This window comes from Theileria equi, chromosome 1 (assembly GCF_000342415.1).
Source record: "Theileria equi strain WA chromosome 1, complete sequence".
Taxonomy (NCBI): Eukaryota; Apicomplexa; class Aconoidasida; order Piroplasmida; family Theileriidae; genus Theileria; species Theileria equi.
In genome coordinates, this window is record NC_021366.1 from 1341431 (window position 1) to 1366223 (window position 24793).

The 24793-nt window shown below is 40.4% G+C and overlaps 11 protein-coding genes across 11 annotated transcripts; 4 read left to right on the top strand and 7 right to left on the bottom strand.

Moving 5' to 3' along the window:
* Positions 1-24: 24 nt before the first annotated feature.
* On the bottom strand, positions 25-1834 carry BEWA_024210 (DEAD box ATP-dependent RNA helicase family member protein). The gene is made up of 5 exons (XM_004829181.1): positions 1721-1834; positions 1500-1614; positions 1190-1424; positions 315-1155; positions 25-101 (listed from the first exon to the last, which is right to left on the bottom strand). Exons 1-5 carry the CDS (start codon positions 1750-1752, stop codon positions 32-34), a joined length of 1293 nt encoding a protein of 430 aa, XP_004829238.1. The 5' UTR covers positions 1753-1834; the 3' UTR covers positions 25-31.
* Positions 1835-3910: 2076 nt separating this feature from the next.
* On the top strand, positions 3911-4973 carry BEWA_024220 (hypothetical protein; the record flags this gene model as incomplete). Its single annotated transcript, XM_004829182.1, has 5 exons — positions 3911-4130; positions 4165-4248; positions 4282-4382; positions 4418-4492; positions 4563-4973. The coding sequence occupies 5 exons, from the start codon at positions 3911-3913 to the stop codon at positions 4971-4973; spliced, it is 891 nt and encodes a 296-aa protein (XP_004829239.1).
* Positions 4974-5023: 50 nt separating this feature from the next.
* On the top strand, positions 5024-8165 carry BEWA_024230 (hypothetical protein; the record flags this gene model as incomplete). The annotated part of the gene is made up of 4 exons (XM_004829183.1): positions 5024-6611; positions 6722-6919; positions 7085-7294; positions 7327-8165. 4 exons carry the CDS (start codon positions 5024-5026, stop codon positions 8163-8165), a joined length of 2835 nt encoding a protein of 944 aa, XP_004829240.1.
* Positions 8166-8740: 575 nt separating this feature from the next.
* Positions 8741-9659, top strand: BEWA_024240 (hypothetical protein; the record flags this gene model as incomplete). The annotated part of the gene is made up of 2 exons (XM_004829184.1): positions 8741-8844; positions 8880-9659. The coding sequence occupies exons 1-2, from the start codon at positions 8797-8799 to the stop codon at positions 9657-9659; spliced, it is 828 nt and encodes a 275-aa protein (XP_004829241.1). The 5' UTR covers positions 8741-8796.
* Positions 9660-10833: 1174 nt separating this feature from the next.
* BEWA_024250 (hypothetical protein) lies at positions 10834-11522 on the bottom strand (the record flags this gene model as incomplete). Its single annotated transcript, XM_004829185.1, has 2 exons — positions 10834-11196; positions 11235-11522. The coding sequence occupies 2 exons, from the start codon at positions 11520-11522 to the stop codon at positions 10834-10836; spliced, it is 651 nt and encodes a 216-aa protein (XP_004829242.1).
* A 228-nt stretch (positions 11523-11750) lies between these two features.
* On the bottom strand, positions 11751-12044 carry BEWA_024260 (uncharacterized protein; the record flags this gene model as incomplete). Its single annotated transcript, XM_004829186.1, has 1 exon — positions 11751-12044. One exon carries the CDS (start codon positions 12042-12044, stop codon positions 11751-11753), a length of 294 nt encoding a protein of 97 aa, XP_004829243.1.
* A 326-nt stretch (positions 12045-12370) lies between these two features.
* On the bottom strand, positions 12371-14023 carry BEWA_024270 (signal peptide-containing protein; the record flags this gene model as incomplete). Its single annotated transcript, XM_004829187.1, has 1 exon — positions 12371-14023. One exon carries the CDS (start codon positions 14021-14023, stop codon positions 12371-12373), a length of 1653 nt encoding a protein of 550 aa, XP_004829244.1.
* Positions 14024-14152: 129 nt separating this feature from the next.
* Positions 14153-17887, bottom strand: BEWA_024280 (hypothetical protein; the record flags this gene model as incomplete). The annotated part of the gene is made up of 4 exons (XM_004829188.1): positions 14153-17265; positions 17303-17356; positions 17389-17580; positions 17614-17887. The coding sequence occupies 4 exons, from the start codon at positions 17885-17887 to the stop codon at positions 14153-14155; spliced, it is 3633 nt and encodes a 1210-aa protein (XP_004829245.1).
* Positions 17888-18421: 534 nt separating this feature from the next.
* Positions 18422-19566, top strand: BEWA_024290 (hypothetical protein; the record flags this gene model as incomplete). Its single annotated transcript, XM_004829189.1, has 4 exons — positions 18422-18583; positions 18625-18726; positions 18764-19096; positions 19273-19566. Exons 3-4 carry the CDS (start codon positions 18974-18976, stop codon positions 19564-19566), a joined length of 417 nt encoding a protein of 138 aa, XP_004829246.1. The 5' UTR covers positions 18422-18583; positions 18625-18726; positions 18764-18973.
* A 113-nt stretch (positions 19567-19679) lies between these two features.
* BEWA_024300 (DnaJ domain containing protein) lies at positions 19680-22632 on the bottom strand (the record flags this gene model as incomplete). The annotated part of the gene is made up of 5 exons (XM_004829190.1): positions 19680-19910; positions 19947-20111; positions 20170-20595; positions 22464-22586; positions 22624-22632. 5 exons carry the CDS (start codon positions 22630-22632, stop codon positions 19680-19682), a joined length of 954 nt encoding a protein of 317 aa, XP_004829247.1.
* A 685-nt stretch (positions 22633-23317) lies between these two features.
* Positions 23318-24115, bottom strand: BEWA_024310 (hypothetical protein; the record flags this gene model as incomplete). The annotated part of the gene is made up of 2 exons (XM_004829191.1): positions 23318-23476; positions 23768-24115. 2 exons carry the CDS (start codon positions 24113-24115, stop codon positions 23318-23320), a joined length of 507 nt encoding a protein of 168 aa, XP_004829248.1.
* Positions 24116-24793: the final 678 nt, after the last annotated feature.

Here is a 24793-nt window from a genome sequence, read left to right on the forward strand (position 1 = left end):
ACAAGAAATTGAGCAGGTAAAGCAAAGTGGACTAGGAGTACAAGGCTGGGTCCACGTTTGCTGGTATGGGCTTTATTTCGGTTCCTAACTCTTCCTCGATCCTATAGGTTTGTATAAAGTTTGTGGAGAGTTGTAATGGCTACAAGAATGAAGCATGGAGTAATCCGCCCTAGGGATCACCTGCTTTGGTCTAGAGACCTAGGCAGTGATAATCCTACTAGACAGAAGAGCTCCCATAGGTTGCTATTGGCTCCTACATTCGCTTCGCTCATATAGTCGCCCATTCATAGCTCACATTACATTCATAAACTTACTTAAAGAGCGCATCTTTGTCTGCTGTTGTAACGAGATTTATAGCCAAACCCAAATGCCCAAAACGCCCAGATCTTCCAATGCGATGCAAATAAGTAGCGGAAGATTTTGGGAAATCAAAGTTAACTACGACGTTGACAAATCTAAAGTCGATACCTCTGGTGAACAAGTCAGAAGACACTAAACATCTGCAAGCACCATTGCGGAAATCATGAAAAACCCTATTTCTGTGGGATTGAAGCATTTTTGCATGGATATAAAAACAACTAAAACCAAGCTCTGTAATCTTTTTAGCCAATAATTCCACACGGGCCACGCTGTTGCAGAAAATTATAGCCTGATTAATCTGGAGCCTGGCAAACAAGGTAGATAGGCAGTGGACCTTTTGTCTTTCCTCCACGTAGGCGTAGAATTGGGTGATACCCTTGAGTGTAAGTTCGTCCATAAGGTTAATTTCGTGAGCATTTGGCAAATGTGCCTCCTTAAACTGCTGAACAGATGATGGGAAGGTAGCAGAGTACAAAATAATCTGCTTTTCTGTGGGCAAAAACTTTAAGAGCGCTTCTACAATTGGGCAGAACTCTGGGGAAAGCATTTTATCAGCTTCATCCAGAATAACGACCGTGCATTGCGATAAAATTGCAACACCCTTGTTTGTTAAATCAAGAATCCTGCCCGGTGTTCCACAAAGAATATGAACTGGCTTGTAAAATCTCATAATGTCATTGCGCAAAGAAGTACCACCAGTAGAAACCATACACTGGACGTCTAGGTACTTTCCAAGTTCCTTTACAACTGCCGCTGTCTGGAGTGCCAACTCACGGGTAGGCAAGAGAATCAAGCCTAGGTTATTTGTGGACGCGTTAAAAAAACATACCCTGAATGTGAGAGTGCGACGTGTTAAGTTTCTCTAGCAACGGTATTACAAACGCGGCCGTTTTTCCTGTTCCGTTCTTTGCACGGGCCAGGATATCATGGCCTGCTAAAGCCACAGGAATACTTTCTTCCTGGATGGGAGATGGGCGCTCGAACCCCTTTTCAAAAATTCCCATGAGTAATTCTCTCTTGAGAAAATAGTCCTCAAACTCACTTCCTTTTGTTTTCGTTACATCCTGTAGGAGTCGTTATAAGGAGTGGTTAAATGTCGCCCAGTCATTCCTCCTAGGGCATTGTTGCACAAAACAAACCTCAGTTTTGAACCTTTTATCGGCATTTTTTTCCAGGATGTCCCGTTTCCAGTTCGGGTCTACGCCCTTGCTATTGGTGCGTGGTACGCCATCCTCCGCGGGAGGATTATGCGGCCTATAGACATCAATGTCTCTCTAGTCTATTAATTTCTCAATGTACGGGATCTTGCCCCTAGTGGGCATAGATAGACCACTTTTAGGGCATTCCAACGGCAGCTTACCTGATAACTTTATTTCCGACGACTTGCTGCATGGTACTAAGTGCATGATATCAACCGCTTCCTTTTCATTTGCACACTCGACGTCACGGGGACAATAAACTACAAAATTGCAATGGCGCTGAGGTCGTCCACCCATCCTGACATTTGTGAGGGGGAAGACTACATGTATAGCACCAAAGCCTTAATCATCCTCTTTATCCTCGCCGTTATCATTTGTCCATCGTCAAATTCATCGGTCTGCGCTTTCATCTCTTCACTCACCCAAGGAAGTTAGACTAGCAGAATAGCCCAGGCTTCCTCCGGGCCCTGCACACCTCTGGGTCCACAGTTACGCGTATTGCGCCGCCCAAAATGTCCATTGATCTCGCACGAACCTCGTTCCTCCAGTTGTCGCCATCCGTCAATCTGAGCCTCAGAACACCGTCACTCGGCAAACTCGCAAATCTGTAGCGCTTCCTGTCTTGATCAGTAGATTCTCCTATAGGTTTTTTTATATAGCGTTACTTATAGCACGGACAATAGAGGCATGGAAGGGAAGGTACCTGGATAGGGCAAGTCGACCTCCAAAAGGTGAAAAATGCGCAGATCATCCGCCATCATTCTATCTTTGTGTATATATTTGGATGTTTACAGCAAAAAGCTTAGATCTAGAAGTTGACTAGTGATTCAATTTTCTCCTCTCGGTTTCTCTGGCATCAAAGCGGCTTATATGCTCTCCTTCCGCTCTGTATACGGCTCTATGTATTCGTTTCTATTGTATTTTAGGAGGAATCATGGGTAATTGGCGATATATGTGCTTCCAACTGCCCGGAATGCAGGGACCTGAAGCGCGGGTGTGTAGCTGTTTGTAGAGTGGACTGTTTTCGCTCATTTGCGGGTCATTCTGCTTGTTTTTTCCAACATACACGAATGTGTAAATAATGTGTGCGATTGTATGGCGAAAAACGGTCGAAAAGGGCCAAAAGCCCATACAAGGGTTCACGCCGTACATGTGCACCCAACCCAGGATGACATGCATTTTCCTCGCTCTCTTGATCACAATTAATTGACCTTCCTGAGAGGGTTTGCCGTTTCCATAAAGTGTGTGTGAATGGTCGTCAATATTTCTACTTATCGCATAAAATCGTGATTAACTTGGCAAGTCAACCTTCCATACACACATTTGGAAAGGGCCAATTTTGTCGTCAAGTATAGGCTTAGGATTCTAAGGCTTAATTGGTATATGTTAATGGGTCCAGGATTTGCAGGAATAGGCTGTAGCATTGGAAAATACTGGCGAAAATAAAATGGGCATATGTTCCCGTTCATTATCTTGATGAATGATACAGGTACAGGCTTTGTTGGCCATAGTTTAAGAATCAAACTCTAGAGGAGAAGGATGATGATTTATAGTTTCAAACGTTTGAGGTTTTAGAGTATAGTTTTTGTTATCTTGCAGAATAGAACAACCGTGAAATAGAGAAGATACATAAAGTTTAGGGTACAGTAAAAGTAATCGCAAAATAGTTGCACATTTTAAAGGTACAAAGATTACTACAACTTTATAGGTGGTGGCATACTGCACACGAATATAGATTGAGCACTCTACACATTGCATGCCGTAAAAGTAACTTGCGTGCTGCAAAGGTTTCGTACGCCAGAACTGTATACGGCGGAGTTATTTAGAATTAAACTATAAATTGCACGAGTTTGGAATAGCCACAACTCTAGAATAGAATAACACACAAATAGTGGAATAATACTAGGAGGAGACATTGGAAAAATGACATACATGGAAGCGGAGTCCCTCTACAGACGTGAGTTGGAGACTTCAGTCGACTCATTCCAGGCGTATAATCTACAATCCAACCCGCAAAATACCGAGAATAACCCCTCTTTGAGGATATCCCATGATTATCCAGGTTCCCAGTCTCGTACTAATTGCAGTGATGCTATGAATTCCGTCCGTTGCGCCGATAGTGATGATGATTCCCTATTACTTGGTCAGATGAATAGATTGATCTCCCAAGGTTAGTTTAGCACAGGATAATGTGGAGCTTATGGAGTGAGTATGCAAATGCGAGTAAGGTATTGTGTTATCCACGGGGAGTCTGCCAGTCCTGTGTAAGAGTAGACTTAGAGTAAATAGCTTTCGTGTTCCATCTAATGGATTGTGGCAAGTGTAAAAATTACCCTGGAATGGATAATAATATGACTGGACGTTTGGCTCGCGCAAGAAGAAAACAGGTAGAGTGCAAGTGGGACAATCGCTTTGCTTTAACTCATCCGATGCTCTCCTCGGATCATTTGTTATATTTACACTACTTTACAGATTTGAGCACAATGTCGGAGGCTAACATGCAAAATAGACCGCTGCGTCCACAAGTTAATGGATATGGCATTTACAAGTATGAGAGGACCGGTTCTCGAGGTAATGTTTCTTGCAATTGATACACCCACTTCAGACTCTCTAATGACAAATTACTTTACATCACTGGATTCCTTAGTTGGTGACTTTAGGGGCCTTATGAAAAATCCCGCATACTCGGGTATGATTGCTTAAAGTATACTAGTGTGTTTAGGAAATACTCCAAGAACATCTACACCGATAAGAATGAGATCAGAGGCAATGATGAGGCAATATAGTGAACCTCTTGTAATGCAAATTGGACTTGATGAACAGGTTTGTCTATGAATTTTACTCTACATTTACCACAGCGCCGTGTTAATCATCATCGTCCAACAAGACAAGGTAGAAGCCCCCGTGTTTCCAGAGATTCAAACAGACAATGGGTATGTTTTTACATTCTCTTTCCAGTTAGATAGTCGTTATACTTTTGCAAACTCACATTCGTATTTTTAGAGAAATAATCGTTGCATGAGTGGAAGTGGAAGTTCCACAAGAAACAATCGTGCGGAACCAATGTATCCACCGGGGCTTTCAAACCATATCGCAAAGACTTTGACAATTGATCCCACCAACGGAAATAGTTTTTCAGTAAACAGCATCGACACAGAAGATAATGTTGTTCCACCGCCGATGGAAAGTGGATTGCCAGAGCAATATATCGCAAAATTTCCCCTAGTACGCTACGGTCCAAGGGCTCGATCTACACATTGTAACATTTGTCTAGAGGACTATACAGATGGCGAAATACTCAGGAAGTTACCATGTAGGCATATTTATCACAGGGATTGCGTAGACACGTGGTTTAGGAGAAGAAGTATATGTCCAACATGCAGGCTAGATTATGTTGTTAGGGCTGTCGCCTAACTATCTCAACATCTAGCCAAAATTTTATGTGGTTTTATATTTTATAAATGATGGATGTACTTGTACTATACCTATTTGTTTTGTACATAGATCAAGCTGTGCAAGTAACTAGCATCAAAAAGACAGGAATTGATGTCTATTACGATGATGTTTTTGACAGGTTCAGGATCGAATGTTGCAAAGGTGATCATACTCTCGCAACATTGGAGGATATTCTAAAGGATAATAGTTGGACAGACTATGCCAAAACCATTTGCAATATCATGGAAAGATGGGAGCAAAATGGTAATCCTCTAAAACCTCTCGTTGTCTTTGCTTCTGAAAATGTTTCAAAAAACATTTGTAATCATCTAAACAAGGATGGAAATGAAGAAATTAAGTGGATCCCTACCCGTGTCTTTACGCAAGAATTTGAAAAATACAGCTCAAAAGAAGATATTTTGGACAAGTATCACATATCTGCGCTCTGTAAAATAGGTGGTATCAAGATGAAGATGATAGTAAACGACTTTGAAAATGTCTATAGTAGCACGAGATTAAACTTTAAGGACTGTATTGAGGGAGAATGGAATGAGTGGGAACCATGTGATGAAACTTGTAGAGAGGGTGATAAGCGTAATTACAGAAAACGAACACGCAATATTTTGTATCCTGGAAGCGAGGGTGGACATGAATGTATAACGGTAGAACATGAAGATTGCACGGACCAACTTCCCTTATGTTCTGAACAGTGTCTACTAACGGAATGGGTGCCATGGTCAACTTGTAAGGATGGAAAACGTATTAGAAAGAGGTATATAAGAGTCTATAATAAGTCCTGTGACAGTGTTGATATGGAGGAAACGGAAGATTGTGTTGAAGATGTCACTCGCTCCAATGTCAAAAATGACATAGATGATGACTCTGCTGAACACGTTAGAATACATGGCATGGTAAATGACGGATCTGGAGAATATTTAAGAGATGATTCTGAACCTCTGGATGAGCCCATGGTGATTCCAAGATATCCCTCAAAGGATAACAAGGACTTTTGTAGCGTTGAATTTAAGAGATTAAGAATGATGTGCAAGGATAACGATTATGTCAGTTGTTTTGCAAGACTAAAGACTGAGTCAGAATATGCAATCCCATTCTTTACAAAATGCCGGCTTGAACATTCTATGGAAGACAAAGTCAGAAAATTAATTCCCCTGTATAAAAACAAGTGTTTTATAACTAGAGCACTTTATTCAAACGACTCATGGATTGACAAGCGACACAAAAGCTGCAAATGTTCTCTGCCTTATACTGAACCCTGCAGTATTGATGACATTCATGCGCTGATGATAAGTAACAGTAATGACAAGGAGAATGTAAAATCAGACAAAAGAACATTACACAGTATTATGGATCCAGGGTTCTGTCCTGCCTTAAGTTACAAAGGTTTGAATTTGCATTATCTAGGGAAAGGTTTTTCTGGTGAAGAAGCGTCTCTGATTTATACGACAATAGCTGGGAACAAGAGGCTCCATTGCCCCTTGAATAAAAACTTTAAAGTTACAGACATAAGTGACTCTGACATTTCCTTCTTCTGTAAGAATGGATCTGTGTGGACCAATCAACACAAGTACCATTCAAAAGAGCTCGATCAGATCCCTAGTATGTCCATTTATATTTTAATCCAGCTCATTTTGTATTTTATATCCTTGCATATTTGTGTTTTATCCTCAATTCCAGTTGCTATTTCTTCCCCCTAAACTTTAATTCAGAACTAAAGTACGATTGCAATGATGTTGTAAGTAAAGACAAAAGATTCAAGAGGGAGTTTTGTCTTGAAGTATGTGCCAAGGTTGAAGCGGAATGTTCCAAACATACAGCAGCCCTGAACTTGTGCATATACAACCGTATGAGTAGTGACAAGTTCGAGGGAGGTGAATTCAAGCGCTACAAATGTTCATTTCCTCAAGGTAAAATTTTGTCAAAGTTGATGGGATTACTGTCATGAATGATTAGTAGAAGAGAACATAGACATTGATGATGCTCAAATATCCTCCATTTGTGTCATCATATTATCTCAATCGTTCATATTCGCAGTTTTACTCAACTCTATATATTCCATATACATAATTTAGGTGAAGAACAATCCGACTACTGTGATGGTGTTTACTTTGCAAGTATCGACAACAAGGATGAATGTCTACTCCTCTGTAAAACCGCCATGGAAATATGCGAATATGATGGAATAATCTCTCAAGATAATACCAAACAAAAGTGTATGGCTGCAGTATTTGATTGGGAATATGGTAAGAGATTCCCAAATTATATTCCAGATATAAATCATGGTAAGACGAGTGGGGATTTACTCAAAGTGTAGGTGATAACAATGAACTGGAAGAGTTTAGAGGGAAATGCAACTTTTCAAGGGAATCGTACATTGGGAAGGGTTTTGTGTTGTGCAAATTCAAGTCTGGTGACTGCAAATATACTGAGTGGAGTGAATGGTCTCCCTGCACAAACCACTGCATGTATCCCGACCAAATACCAACAAAGTCAAGAACCAGGGAAATTATCTACAGTAGGGACGAATTTGGCGTGGAAGAGAGAAACTGCCAAGAGGATGAATCTGGGACTATAGAAACCGTGCTCTGTACAGATTTGCCGTTTTGTGAGGGGAGTTTGGCGGGAGACAAGGTGCTGGTGATACCCGAATTCAGAGTCCCTCAGGAGGATGACAGCTTGCCGGAATGGATAACAACTGCATATAAACAGTACCCAGAGTTAAGGGAACCACATAGGAGTAATATAGACTGCAAGATTGTAAGAACCGTGCGAATAGCCTCACTAGAGCATGTAAAGTGTGGATGTCCTAAAAACTACAGAGCCTGCACATTCTCAATGGCTACGGGTAATCCGCACTTTATCAAAAACCTGGAGGATGTTTGTAGCGAAAACGCATTGGCTCAGGTAGTATTTGAAAAGGTAGGAAGATACATTTACTATTGCAATATTGGGATGGTTATATTTCAGCCGGAAGATCGGCTACTCTGTGACTCTCCAGACAGTAACGAGTATATTTGCTGCTACTCTTACCGTAAACCACCATTTACACTCGGTCCTATCCACTTTTTACTCCTCGGAATAGCTTCTGCCACGGTCATCCTTATCTATCTCCTATACAAACGAAGCCTCGGGGTCAATCTCAAGATGGAGTAAAAGATGTGAAGCATGATCTCTCACTATAACCATAAGTTTTCTCCCTATACGCGTCCTCTAGCTACCATTCCTGCGATTGGTTATCCGTTTTGTAGCCGAAGTATCCGAGTTGTCTTCCTGCCGGTCTGTCCATGATATGCTCATTCATCCTCCCTCGTAACCAGCTTACCGTGCAGCTGTACGGAACAGATTCATAACAATGTGGCCTAGTATGGGACAATGACTCTCTTAAAGGCGTCGTATGCCGATTAGGACGGTGTCAACTCCCTAAATATCCCCGCAATTCTTCCTGGCACAGATCTCCCGTGCTGCCGTTCAGATGCCTCTAGAGCCAATGGGCCATCCGCAGAGCTCCAGGGAGGATGTAAACGAGTGGTTCTGGAAATGAATGGACAAACCGCCATGACCCAGAGGGCACAGCTCAAGTGGCCCAAACGTCAATTTTTCGCCATAAATTGACCGTCAGGTTGAAATTCCATCCTAATGAATCGATTGAGAGTAAAACTGACTGAGCAGGCGCTCTGTTTGAGGACGAGGCGCCCACCTGTTGGTCAACCACATACCGACTGGCATTCAGAGGGAATTTACGGACAATTTCTGGAATTTTGATTTCAGCTCTCTGATTCCTAAAATGTTACCGAAAAATTGTACAAGGGGACTCCTACACTCGGCGTGCAAGGTTTGTTTTCCAATTTCCGGCATAGAACCGTTCAGGAGTTTTTTTCTGGCACAAATGGACGGTCAATCAGCACTTTTTCGGGGCTAAATGTCGCTGTTATCGCGAGTCGTCGCAGTTCTGGCCTTCACAGGGCTCTAGGCTCGACCTTTTGCCGTTCTTTCCATGCCGGCCATCATCACGAGGAACCTCCACATTACGCCTACAGGGGCGATGGATTGCCAAAGATACAGTGTGAAAAGGTGCAAGAGATCATCCACATCAACGAAAGACAGACGCATAAGACGCTGCAGCCCATGCGCCCATCAAAGGAGCCGCTCTATAGGTCTGAATGCTCACCAGAAGCCATACATTTGGAGGCATACAACGACCTACTTGAACTACATAACAAAGTCTTGGCGGCAAATTGGCATGACACTGTCAAACTTACCATGAACGCAGACATTTGGGATGGAATCTTTAGTCGTATCAAGAGGAGAACACACGATATCCCAGACATTCAAGTCCAAATCATGCTAAACAAAACTCTAGAGATTTTTGATGCTCTGTATCAGGTGGAAGATGTGCAGGATCACATTTACGAGCTCATTGAGGAACTCTCAATAAACGCCTCTGAAGGTGCCAGTGCTGAGACCAGTACCAAGGTTACAGATAATTTGGATCAGCACATTGCCGAGATTTTAAAAAAATATGAACAGTTAAAGCAAAGATATCCAAGATACGCAAGTAAGATACAAGATACAATCGGTTATTCATTGGCCATACTAAGGCAACGCTATACTTTTACATGGCCAGAAGAACACAAGTACTTTTACTAAACATTAAGTTGTCCCTCGATTTGATTCCTAAAAGTTTATGTTATGTGTAAAGTGGTCTGAATGAATTCCAAGAGTGTAATCTTTGCCTAGTGTTGCCGCGGGATGGAAGAGCTCATCTGGCGAGTGTGTCAATGCTTAGGTCTATTCAGTGGCTCTATCTTTAGCCTCAACATTCTCTCCTCTGGTCGCTACGACCCAAAAGGAGCGTACCCCAAGGGTTGTTGATTGAGGAACTGGGTAGTGTACCAAATCCCTATATCAATAACTTGTCCAAATGTCATTCCACTATAACTTCTTATCCCAAATTAAAGGTTAATCTTCAAGAGCTTTACGTTTCTGAGTATGGCGGAGAGTATCAGTGCCCAGCCAAATCACTTTCTCCCTCCTTTAGTCATACTACAGCATGGCCAGGTTTAGGATTAAACTATCTAGTGGCCACTCCCAAGCGTTCCACAGTCTCTAGTGGGCCACTTACTCCGATCATGTTCATACTTGGAATAAGTCTTAAGGTAACCATCTCCAGTAAAGGCCAAGATAATCATTAAACCTTAGGATGTGAATGCGTTAACAGATGAATAAGTACCTTCCCACTCTTTACAGCATTGGCAGTCTGGTTTAGTACATTTGTCAGGAATACAAGATTCTCCTCCAACTCCTCTGCAGTTGCCACATCCGCAGTCTTCTTGGCAGTTTCTTCCTCCGGTACATCCTGTGCAGTATTTACCTACTTGCTCACCAGTTCCTACTATACCACCAGCTATGGTACCTTAGCTTGAGATTCCAGGAGCTTCCCTACTCCATACTAGATTCCATTAATCTTTATACCAAACATTAGAAACTCATATCTCGCTATTGTTGCATTATACAACTCGATGCTTGGCATATTTCCATACTCCCTCGGGACATACCATCACTCTTCCTATATCTCTAGAGATACACAAGCTCCCTTTGGCCGCCTATTCGCTTCGCTCATATGGTTCCCATCACTCTTCTTTAAGCTCCCGTTGGTCGCCCATTCCATAGTGATCTACTACCTAGTCTCCGACGTCGGTAGGTCACCTGTTTCAGTACTCCTTATAGTCATACTTGCACAGTGATCATCCTACTAGACAGAAGAGCTCACTACTCCATAGCTCGCATTAGACTCGTTTCACTCGCATACCATACATTCAACCTACCTCAATCCCAATTGGATATATCTTGCGTTTATCCTCATGTCTGGGAATATTGGAATAAACCCAATACAAATTCCTGCAAATGAACACAAAACACCTTCGGTAATGATGGCACCGATTGACGAAAAGTTAATTGACCCAAAAGCGAGTCCGATTTGAATCCCGGCAATCCCACCCAGTATGGCACCTCTTCTTCCAACCAATATAAATGCTACACCCAAAAGCATAAAACCCATTGCCATTAATGGTATTAACGGGATACTAATCATGTACCCCAAGCAACTACCAAAAATGATCCCACAAAGAGCTGCTACAATCATCCAACAACCACCTCCCTTGAATAACTTTTTACTCCACAATCCCTAAGACATTTGTATGAATTGGGGTATACAAAACATACATGCGAAAAGAGTTTTCCAGTTTGCCAAAAGGTAAATCCCAGGAGTAGTAGGTCAACCACAATTATAATTCCCGCCGAAATATAGATTGCCTGTAACCTCCAACCCTCATAAACAACCTCTGCAAAGGACGTCACAGCTCCATAGTCCACGAATCCCGTGTGACTCCCCTGCAAATTATGGTCAAGAACATGGTGCAGGTGTCGGTGTTTAGGAGTAGCTTGTGGCTTACAGAGGGAAGAAGAAAATTTTAGGAATATAAACGCGCACAATAGTCCATTAGTCTTCATTTCTTATTTATCAAATGGAATTTGTATAAGTTTCCTGAGTGTAAAGAGTTGAGATTGAAACGTACAAATGAGTCTAGGGTACACTAATGTGTAGATTCTAAAATCTGTACCCAGTAGTACCATGGAATAATCCGCAATATAAACTTACATCAAGGGAATACCGGGTAGATGAATGGGGAATAAGATAAATTTTATTGGAATACCTAAAACGTAGGAAAACTTTTGAAATTATTGAGAGCTCCGTTGAAAACACGCAAATGTCCGTTTTTTGTAAACATAAAGTGCAACGCAAGCAGCAACAATTGCTCCAAGTGCGCTTGATAAACCAATGAAAACGAAAAACGATAAAAGAGTGGGATTTTCCGAACAGCTTACAAATGACATACCATCATCCTCCTTACAAAGTTCTCTCAACGCGTCAAAGTCTTCCCTTATAAATGTATTAGAGAGGCAACTGAACCTGTAAAACCCATTCTCCTGATTAAATAATATTGATCTCATTTTATTTTCAGAACATAACATCTTTACATTTTTGAACCAATTCTTTGTCTTTACTGATTCTAAAACCGTACATGGCGTAGTGTTTTGGGGGCATGAACATCTATCCGTCTAAATATTAGTATTAGTTGTGGAATAGTCCATATAAATTCATGCGACTGTAAAAATGGATTGTGACTATATATCTTCCTTGGAGTTTTTCCTTTACCCAAACTATGGTTACAAAGATGTGTATACCAGAAAGAGAAGAAATTAACCCGGTAACTAGTTCGTGTTACAGATCTTTGTCTGGAATACACTGTTAAACTCAAGGAATATCTAATTAAAAGTCTAAGATTATTAATTTCTCTTCATAACTTATCTGAAGAGGTTTTAGCGTTTCTCATACTCTTTAGTTTACTAGAAAATTCCACAAGGTCCATTTCGCTCCAGAGGTTCTCAGTTTTTGTGAAAAACTTTGGATGGAAGAGGTCATTATTATAAACTTCTAAATAAACTAGAATACTTCCTTCCTTTGATGAATACTCTAGAAATGTGCATTTTTCACCAGGATCAGCTATCCACAACTTTTGCGACCCGCAAAAAACAGATGTAAGATTTACTTCATCCCTCGGAGAATATGTTTTTTGTTTCACACCACAAGAATCACGTTCGCCTATAATAATTTTTTCTCTATTAGGATTATCAAAGTCCAACCTAACATCCTCTTTATCATTCTGAATGTCCATAAAAAACTTGTTGGGTGAAGCTGCTGGAAGATAATCAAAATTTCCAGTACACATATTCTCCACAATTTGTGTAGAATACTCACAATCATTTGGCAGAAGGGGGATATACTCCAAATTGTCGTTCCCATTTGTTGATATACCAGAATCATTTTCCTTCAAATTCGTAGATATTGATTGCGATGTAGGTGAAGATTCCACTTTCAACCCAGATGGAGTAATTTGTAAAGGTGGAACAGGAACATATTCCGCGTTAACATGTCTGCCTCTTGCCCGCAAAGAAGATCTAGCAGTTGATTCTAATGTGCACATGTTCCAAGGGTCCAAATGGTCAAAGGGAATACCTCCCTCTTTTAAAGCCCCAGGCAAAGGGGAATCATTTGGCATATGTTCTCTAGTATCATTTTGTTCTGGGATGCCTCTGAGGTTCTCTGCTAACTTATTTACTACCAGAGATCTTTTTGATGTATTTTCATTTTTGAGGTTCAGTATATTTACAAAACCAGAATTAAATGCGTCTTTTGTTGTATATAACCATGTTCCTCCATGGTGTTCAAAATACATTGGCTCAAACGTTTCCTCAGAATAAATTTCCAAATAAAGAATTTTGTGGCTATTCTTTATGAACAGTTCTACAAATGTACACTTTTCATTTCCAGGGGCCCTCCATAGTGTCAACCCTTCGTCATAAATTTCATTAACAGCGACTTCATCGCTTGGTGTATATACTATGCGTTTAACTCCATTAATCTCACTCTCGTTAATTTCTACCATTTCTTTGTTAGGGTATGTAAGGTTTAATCTAGAGGGATTATTATTAGATATTTTACATGCTCCTTTTTCGATATCTTCTATATTCATTTTTGTGGATCCACTTATTCTTGAATTAAATCTATCAGCTGATATCCATTCTCCATTCACCTTTCCAAAAATCTCAATTTGAGGGGCACCATCTTTCACTACGCTCATTTTTATATATACAGGTTCATCACCCTTAAATCTGACCTTTACAAGTGTACATGATTCACCTTCTCCAACTTGCCAAATCAAAAGAGAGCCTTCAACAACAGCCTTAATACTATTGTCAACTTTAGGACAAAAAAATCTTTCACTTGTGCTACCGCCAACATATACATTTGGAGGCTCTTTAATAGTTATATCAATTACACTGTGATCAAAAGTATTATCCTTATTATTTCCAACTTTAAAACACCAAGGAAATCCAGCACTGCAAATTTTACAGATAAAGATGAAACAAAGAACAGCTAAACCCTTCATCTTCTAGGCTTCACATTCAATTTATCTTCTTCCCTCACAAGTTTTTATCTTAAAAATTATTTAGACCGATTAATTCGTCTAATACAAACATGGTGCCACACATCCGCACTCTTGCTATTCACACCACAGTCACTTTATCCGCATGCACAACAAGAGAGGGTAGAAGAAAAAACAAACCTGTAGGATAAGTCTAGTGTTTTGGACTTGTTGCTGTCCTAAAAATATATTGCACCTTTTTGCGGGAGTTGTTTTTCCTTCCATGAACTCATTCTCGAGGTCAGCCCTTTCATCCAGTGCCCATTCTTGTAGATCACTATTTTTTTCTAGTACCACCTCCCACGCAATATTTGTCTTCATTTCTTCTATATAATCTTTTATATCATCATAAGGGCACTGGGGAAGCCAAAGACAAGGTTCAGTTTCGATCAGTTTATTGTCTTTCATGTTGCATGCACTAGCATCCCCATTCATCTTCCTGGTCCTAGTTCTCACAGGAACAATTCCGTTTCTGGTACACGTATCTGTACATTCTGACCACTGTGTCCATTCATCAAAATCACAATTTAGATTGTCATTCTTACAAAATACTAAACCTGTTCCAATTGGTTGTACCTTCTTGAAGTGACAGTAGGTTTTAAACTCCCATTCATCACTCATCTTCTCCTGTGTAACATTTTTGCTTCCATCAATTCTTTTGTTCATACATAATCTTATTCTTCCCTCTTTCTTATTATTTTCTCGTATTATGCACATGTTCAGGATACTCTTCGTCGATTGGACACATAATTCATGTACTCGTTCCATATTTGGTCCAAAGTTACATGTAAAACTTATAAAAACATCTGATAACATCACAAAATGTTTGGAAATACTGTATTGACTAAGATATGAAGATAATATATTCTCTGGAGTATTTGATGTCATTTCAACCATCAAATCAGCAATTTTCTTGGACAATTCGTCCATAGGAATGCTAATTCCTTGTAAATTCCCATATTTTCTAAATGATATAACATCAACACTTTCCTTTTTAGTTAGTACAGTCTCTTTAAAACACCTAACAATATCTGCATCTTCTATCTCCTGAACTTCATTTTCACATTTTCCTCTAATGCTGTAGCATATTGAGGTACAGCGTGATTTTTTCATACCAGAAGATTTTTGAGGTTTCGTTATATCTCCTTCGACATTCTTTTCATTACTATCTGCCAATCTACAATCTGTCCATAGGGTTTCCTTCATTGGAGGCTCAATTCTTATTCCACCAGTCGCACAAAAATGTTGCAGTTCTTCTTGATTAAACTTCCCGTATGTTATCTCTTTCAGAAACCCAACTGGAATATTCACACGTCTTCCATTAGCAACTGAGATAAATAGTTGTACAGCTGTATTTTTAATACCTGTACTTACTCTGGAAATATTTTCAAATGACAGTAAGTCATCGTAATCTTCACCCATGTAAATTTCTTCTGCTGTGCAAACGGTACCAGACATACATATACATGCATCGTTTTTTACCCATGTTTCCTCATCCATGTCATAAACAGTATTACTAAGAAAACACCGAGGATTCACCTGTTGGACTCTACATTTCTCTGGTTTAACTCGACATTCCCTTTTAGTTTCACTACAAGCAAGTGGAATGCGCAAGTGTTCGTGAAATGGATTTCCTAAATCACATGGTGCATCACATGATGACCAATTATCATCAACTTTACATCCAGGAGATTCTGTTCCCTTTACACCGGATTTTAGACCTTCAAAATTTCCTGCATATTTGTCTTCTTCTAAATCATCTACACTGATTTTACAATCTTTTGACCAGATAAAAAAGTGTTCAACTCCATCAACAGCTCTCTTTAGACAAAATTCTGAACAATTTGGGAGATTAAGGCATTCTTGGGTTTCTACTGTAATACATGGCCTGCTGCCACTACCAATATTTTTGGCATATATCACTCTCTTTCTGACCCTCTGACTTTTCACTGTCTCTGATCTACAATAATTACTACATTTTGACCATTCTCCCCATGGACCCTCTAGACAGTCTCTAACTATTGTTTTATTTTTTTCCTTCTCTACCGGTGAAACAGGAGTTGGTTCAGGAGGTTGGATTATTTCTACATCATTCTCTTTCACCTTCCTTTTCTCATTTATAGCAATAGCTCTTTTGTAACTTATTATTGAATCCAACAACATATCACTATCTAATAGTCTACAACCCTTGCTTACACCAGCGTAACATTCCCTAATATTTTCTGCGTCAATACATTTTCCTAGCAAAGATTTACATTCTTTGAAACAAAATCTTTTTGTCCTAGTGTCACTCCTTCTACGAATACTTCCAGTAGATTGATTGCTGGTACTATTTGTTTCGTTTTTAGTTTCACCCCGAATACAATATTTACAGATTCTCTTTAATAATATGGAAGCTTCATCTTCTATTACAATCCCATGAACTATTGGAGGTAGAGTTATTGTTGGTTTTTCAACTATATATTCAATTTTTAGATTCCATAAATTGATTTTTCCATCAGATGTAGCTCCTACATCCCTTTCAGCCCTTAGGGACGAAATATTTGATTGTATATTGGGATTTACTATTATAGAACTATGAAGTGTGTTTCCATACATTGGAATGTTTTTTGGCCACCTTCTTGGTATATTTATGGAAATCGTACAGACATTTACACTCTCCGCCACTTCACTAAACACAACAACATCTGCATCATGAATGAAATGTGGTCCATCAGCTTCAAAAGCAATATATCCTATGACTACATCCCTCTCTTTTGGGAGAAATTCAATAGTATATTTTCCATCGCCTGTCAAAATAGTATGGAATACTCTTGGTATATTTCCACCTTCTGTTTCAATTTTTTGAATTTGGGCCAATATAATCCATTCCTTCCTAGGATCGAGCGGTAAAATTATAGATGATTTTCCCCTTAATGCTCCTACTTGTAATCTCTTTTCTATATAGGGAGAATGATCTCCTACAGAAATGGCCAACCATCCAATAGTACTTTTAAACTCTTTACGTCTCTCTTTACAACTATCTAGACAATCAATAACTAGCAACTTTGCTTGAAATCCGATATTTGTAACATTAAATAAGTTTACTTTGACATATCTCCTCAAATTAGCCATTGAAGGGATGATTATTGGATTTTCAATGGGCTTTGTGTATTTTATGTAGCTCCAGGACATATTTGTCAGTACAACTCTCCCAGTTTCGAATTCTAAATCACATATGAATTATGGTAATAAAACACCAACTGTTCATAAGATATGAGTCCCACTTGAAATCGTTATTTTCACCTCTTATGCTCCCTGGAATTTACAATATTAAGGAAAGAAGTTACCTAGAAGAAATATACATCGCTTATTAAATGAATTTCTTCTGAACAGTTTTTCTATACACTTAAGGGTAAAAACTCTCGGCAAAAAATCCTTCTTTGATCTGCATTGGTCAATATATCCAAGGCATAGGCGCATGCAAAATTCTTGATCCTCTGCTTTGCGTGGGTGAAAAAGTCCGCAGTCCAGGGCATATACTGTTAATTTATGTTTAATGGGAGATAACCTACATTTTGAGCATGTAAATTCGGTTTTTCCAAAAGTTCCAGAGGGGTCAAAACATGTTTCAATATTATCCATAGTGATTATACATTTTGTCTTGTTCCTACAAACATTCCAAAATTCCAGGGTTGCGTCAACGACACTCCCATTACAGGTTATATTTGCGGATATTATGTTTATAAAATGACCAGACTTGCATCTGATTGTCACAGGACCTCGAGTAGTAAAATTGCGAGTAAGAACAGTTTGAGGATCCAATGCATCCGACTTGCCTATTCGCATTATACGTTCTCTTGTGACTCACTTTCAGTTTGATTAGCTCCACTGACAGGGGTGGGAAGGGCTTGTGTATCAGAGTCTTTAGCATTACCTTTCGCATTCCTGAATGCACACTAGTTACAGACATTATGTATAGGGATAGAATCCACGCTACATGGCTGTAAGTCTCAGAGGAGAGTATCACATGAACTATATACACCAAAAAAGCTAACGTTGAGATCTGAGTGAATGTGGCATCGGATTCCGGGACTATTTGGTCATTATTCTGCTGAGATAGAGAAACCGGCAACTTAAAAATTAGAAATAAAGAGAATATAGCGATTAACATGGACGCAACAGACAAAAGGCAGACCATTTTTGTGTGTACGTGGAAATGGAACAAAACGACCCGGACAGAGGAGAAATTTCTCTCGACTCAGAGATGATTTTGGGGTAACTCCAACCATTTATCGTAATTAATTCCTTTTCACTCTAAATCAACTGAATGTGTTGCTGAATGGACCGTCACGTGGTGATTACCTCATACTGGACCCTAGGGAGCAACTTCATACACAAAAGACCATAATGTCCATTAACTGGAACTAATAGGCGATAAATGGCAGTTCCAAAGAGCAAGAGGACCAGATCAAAGATTAAACAAAGAACAAATATCATTTTTTTCGATCAACTCTGCGGAAATTGGCGCAGAAGAAGGGAATGGTACGCCTCTTCATCTACTTCACATTATAGAGCGGATTCAGGTTCTATCGACGTTTATCTCTTGAAAAGTTTCTTCCCAAGAGCTCAGATTGCATAACCTCGGAGCCCAGACCAATTTTATTCCCGGGATTCTGGTCTAATAGGTTCGCCTCTTCCTCTATTTTGACACAAATTCTACAGTTTTGTGCCAAGGCTACTCAACGGCATTAAAAAGGTCCCCAAGTAGAGGAGCAGTTCCTCTTTCCAACATTTTGGGCAGCAAACAAGATATTTAAAGTTAAATTAATCTGTAACATAGGGGAGTGAAGGGATACTCCCAAAGTGTGTTAGATAAGACGCCTGTACGTTGACTCGTTGGTGGGGAGTTGCTATCAGTCTCTACTTTTTACAATGATAACGAGCGGGTCTCTTAGGACTGCCGTTTCCAAGTTTTCAACTCTGAGATCGCAAGGCGTCAACGCCTACCAGAGACGCTGGCTGGGCCAGGCCCCCCGTGGCAAAAACGTTGAAGATGTAAGTTTCCTCTTTCTCTACGCCCTTTACCATTTTTCATTCTTTCTTGTTGCGAAAATAGTCTCTTTGTATCTTACAAAGATGGTCATTTGTGTAGACTATGCCTGTTTTCGTTCAACTGCTCGTTATACATTCCATGTGAAGATTATATATTCGGATAATCATTGACCATACAGTTTGACACGGCATGGGAAGAGGCAAAAAAGTTGTTTTATAAGCCAGCTCTGAGCTATCAAGAGTTTGCAAAGCGTGCAGAGGCACTGCGTATGTTTGTATTTTGGGGTTTTGTGACTTTTGCTGCGGTCGATCTTGCTATACATCCTCCAGAGAGCAGCTATTGGGGAGGGGCATTATTCTCAAACTTTAAGCGCAGGTTTTCCAAGAGCGAGGATGGACACAAACTTCCTTTTCTTGGAAGTGATAACATGACTAGCGCATCACGCGAATATCATCGCGTTTGTAACATTTAGTACAAGGTTTTTTGTAATGCCCATGTTTAGACTGTATTTGTTCTATAACCTGCGGGAACTACCAAGTTACCGGAGAAATGGAAAGAGATGAATGTAGACAGGATAATGAAAAATTAAGATGGTAGTGCAGAAACCAATTTCTTCTTTTGTTCTTGTGTGAGTGTCTCGGGAAATGTAACGTCAAACTCTAAAATCAAGTCACCTCGTTCGGTTGGGTTTCTAGAGAGGGGCATTCCCTCTTTTGCAATTACCTTTTTAGAACGGTTTGAAACAATTTCTGTAACTCTAATTGTCAATCTGCGATTATCCAAAGTGGTTATACTGGCTTGGAAGCCTGTTAGCGCCTAAATATGCATGTCATGTTACTAGAGCACACTTACCTTTACCAAAGGTACCGTTATTTTATAAATCAAATTGTTTCCATCACGCACAAATCGCCCGTGTGGTTTTGTTTTTATTACAAAAATAAGGTCTCCAGGGGGAGAAGCTGGGGATTGCTGGTCACCTTCACCAGAAAATGTCAACTTTGTACCATCCTTCCAGCCCTGAACAGTTTTGTAAAATTGGAATTCGAGTAATATTAATCAATGAAGATAAACATACCGGTTTGATATCAATCTTGAGAAAATGTTCCTCCTTATACTCCTTATTGACAGAAAAGCGTTTTCTTGTAATCTTCATTTTTTTAGTTGTACCGCTGTACAAGTCTTCCAGAGAGACTGGTAGTTCCAGTTCATAGCTTGTACTTTTTGGTGCGTGGTGATGGTGACTTGTTTGCATATTAAAGGCATCGCCAAAGTCATCACCAAAACCACCAAACATGAAATTTCTGTCAGATCCAAAGATCTTTTTAAATAATTCACTAGGGTCAACCCCAGTGTAGACATAGGTGTGTGCTCCACCGTGATCAGAATGTCCCGGTGCAGTTCCCTTGAGACCTTCTTCACCAAATTGGTCATAAATTTTACGTTTTTCCGGATCCGATAAAACATCGTACGCCTCTGATACACTCTTGAACATTTCTTCAGCCTAAATGGAACATGTAACGGTGGATTAATAATGGGATGCAGAACATGGAGTATCCGACAAAAGGTTTTGGCCAAAGGAGAGATGAATGTCCAGAGGAGATAGGGTGAGTAATGTAACTGTTCAGATTGAGTAATCACTCGAGTCATGGCCTATATTATGTCTCTGAATCTCCCTTACAGTTTTTCAAGACACCATTCATTCTCAGTGCCCAAGCTAGTATCTAGAGTATCTCCATAGACTCCTAAATCTGTCTAACCCAAGGATCTCCTCTAGAACGTTTAAATGCCCACCAACCGAGTCCAGTAATACCACTAGCTCCGGCAAGAGTACCAGAAGATATACCAGAGATTGACCATATGCCAAGACCAGCAGCAGCAACGGTTTCAGCAACAAGTTGTTCAGCTTTAGGAGCAGGAGGACATGTTGAATAGCTGTTACATCCAGCCTCTATTAGTGCATTCACAAGTGTATCAAAGCCTTCGTGACTACAGTCCTTGAAATCATCAGGTGCTATGTCTTGGAGTTTATTGGAAACGGGTGTCCAGTATTCATCATTACTAGTATCTATTTTCTTGAGCCATCCTTTAAATGTGCCAGAGTCCAGATAGATAAACACTGGTTTTCCTCCACAGTATAATGCAGAGACACTTTGGCACCAGTAATAGGAATTTTTAAGGTCAGAAGCACTTATCTTAACTTGACCACCAGAATCATACCTTATATCAGCTAGTTTACAACTATCAGAAATGGAGTGTTTTTGGTATGGAATACGACTTGAAGTGTGACCCTCTTGTGTACAGTAAACTTCTTCTTTCTCAACTGTGACCATACCACCACCTTCCTTCTTACCGTTATGATGTTCGCAACAGTAAGATCCACTAATTCTAGAAAAGGATAGGTCAATGGTGACTGCATCATTTATTTCACAATTGAGAAGCTCTAACTCTTCCTTAGTAGGCCCATTTTCAGATTCTATCTTATTATAAGATGTCCATTCGCCTTTATTGCTATTTCTATAGTATGTCGTATTTCTACCCTCTGTAGTGACTCCTACCAGGAGAGCCATATCTAGTCTATGCTGCCAGTAGTAGGCAGAAACTGAGATTACCTTAGCTGTGTTCTGAGCTCCGTCAACGGTTCCACTCTGATCATCCTTGATTTCCTTCAGTGTAAAGTTTCCTCCATTAGAAGTACTATCCTGATGAATGTACTTGAGGAAGTCTGATCCTTCACCAGGATAGGAAGATCTTGTAACTTTAATTATAATATTCTTATCAGTAGCAAGAAGATCTCCCTCATAAATCTTCTCTTTTGGAGGATCTTTATCTGGTGGTTTTTCTTTAAGATCAATGGTTACTCCTTGTTGAGCCGTCATCGTTACTATAGTTCTTAGAGCGAGACCTTAAGTATAGTTCCCTCTTCTTACTAGTCCAACATTCACTCATCCTCCATGTTCAGAGAGTATACCCCTTCAAAACTCTGAGATCCATGAGAGTCTCAGTGCGACCAAAGGGAGCACATCAGTACCTTACTCCCTAGACAACCATACATTCATCCTCCCTCACAACTAAGTAACCGTCAGAGAGAATATCCACAGAATGACAAGATGAACAGCTATCGAGGCAGTCATCCAAATGATCTCTATGGATAGTCCAGCACTAGGATCCATAGAATATACACAGGCTCATATACTACGTATACTCGCCATAAACTCCCTAGTCTACGACGTCGGTAGGTCATTCTTCCTTCCGTTTCACTCCAGTAATGACCTTAATCCTACTAGACGGAAGAGCTCCCATAGGTCGCTCAGGCTAAAGCCCCTGGTCGGACATTCCCTTTGGTAGCTAAAGCTCATCAACCAAACAAACCTTCCTTTTGGCTTGTGGATCTTGGTGTTTGTCAGGATGCCATTGCATGGCAAGTTTCCTGTAGGCTTTCTTCAGTTCGGATTCGGTACATCCCCTTTTGACGCCCAAAATTGCGTAATAATCCTAAGCAATTGATTAAACACACAAAACATTTACAAACCTGTCCCATTTTGTATTATTGCCTATGATCCTTAAAATTTAGAGTTATGCTGGAAATTTAAATCTCCAATGTGCCCAACGGTCAGTGGGCTGCGCTACTCCTACACGATAGTATGATTTTAGCTTTCTTTGGTGTTTTCGCTCCTGGTTTACACATGATGGCTACAACTTTGCATGTATGGTCACATTATTAACCAGAGTGTACCGGAAAACTCCCCTAGGGGCCCGGAGATAAAACTGACCACAAACCTCACCTTTTCCTCCTTTGCCAGGATTTTTCCTCGTTTTCCAACAATTTTCCACGGGTGTAAAGAATTGAGTAACTGATGGATGTGATAAACGCAAAGTGGCTCCCGTCGAGCTACAGTGCCAGCCAACGACAATTTAACACACTACCCGAGACTAACGTGGACTCCAAGTGAGCTAGACGATGTTTGGAGTTAATGGACGACTAGGGACCCTGAGAAATTTGTGGATAAAAAGGGACACTTGACGGGATGACAAGGGTCCACACTTTGAGGGAGAGAATGGCTCTTAAGTTCATACAGAGGCTACTCTATGGATACTGGCCGATATTTGCGCTGATCATCTCCACCAGCCTGATTGGTACGTGTCATTTCATCACTAATCTCCACTGCATTCAAAAGGGCATCACGCTTACACATTCAATTGCACGGGGTGACAATGTTTGACTGTTAAAAATCGATTCCTCTTCTGACTGAATCGTCTACTATGGTTACTGGGAGCCCAAATTGTGTCTCTGAGGCGGCTCCGTTAACTCGTTTTTCGAGTACCTTTTGCTGTGCAAGATTCTTGTAATTTTCCAAGTCTTCCTTTGATCTCCATAGACGTAACTGAATGAGAGTGTAAATGCATGGATGAGATGCGAAATCGGAGCGCTAAGTGTAGGATTACGGTGGGATGTAGATGAGAGAATGAACCTCTGGAAACCATCCACAGAATAAGGGCGTATGCTCTCTTTGGTCATCCTCTGGCTCCTATACTTACGTATATTCGCTACAGTCCTCCCTCCAGTCAGACAGTCTTTCGCTATGCTCAAGACTTAGCATTCGTATCTACTATGTAGGATACTCCGCCAGCTCATACACTCGCTTCGCTCATGTATTCGCATTCATTAAACAAACCTGTAGATAGTGAGTTGGCGACCTGTCCCAGTGGTATGCCTTGTAGAGTCTGGTAAACTTGTATCCTGGTTGTTTTTGTGCGATTCTGGCCTGCTCATTCCAGTTTTGTTCAAATTCCTCAACGTCGTGTACATTATAAGCGGCAAATTCAAAGTTTGTGCTGAATTCTCCGTCCTTAATCCTCCTCCTTCTCTTTGTAACGCCTACAATCGCACCTAGACATGCGCCACTGGCGATCATGACCATATGCTGTTGCTTTAGAGTCGCGTAGGTATACCATTCTACGAGATCAAAGAGAGTATCGCGGAAGCCATTGGAGATATTCCGCAGGAATCCAAATTTAGACATTATAATTCAGACTGGTCTGTGGCGTTGGCCAGGAATCTACAGGATGGGCAACACAAAGAGTGAACACGATACCACGAGTGCCTGGGAACCCATATAACACAAGGGTACCTAGAAGAATGTACGATGGAGAAAAGTGGTTAAATGACTCGGAAGAAAATTCCACGAATGTAAAACCACCCGGCTGAGTCTTTTCATTTTGTAAATAATGCAATTGCGAGATTATTTACACGATTGACAATTCTAGTGGATCTTGGAGTTCATATGGAAGGTGTAGCGCTGGCGAACTACCCAGAGATTCACTCCTTGTCTCATTATATGACTGATGTGTCTACTTGCAGGACTTGATGGCTATGTGTCGCCACTGTGATGTCTGCGGATGTCTAACTTTGAGGCTATTTTGAAGGGAAATGGAGAATGTCATTAGAAGAGGATTTATAGTTACATTAGGAATGAAACGGAGGTTTATTACTATGGTAATGATATGTGATGGTCATACAATGGCCAAGGAATACTACGGGAAGCTATGAAAGGTATGTCCAGAGTACACACTGCCTAGGAGATTCCACACTCATTTATTCTCTATGCTGAGAGGATTCCACAGCAGATTTGGGTGAGGAGACCGTCTTTATGGCGCCGCTAGTCCCTATTACTTGGCAGTGTATGAATGGAGTCCCTACA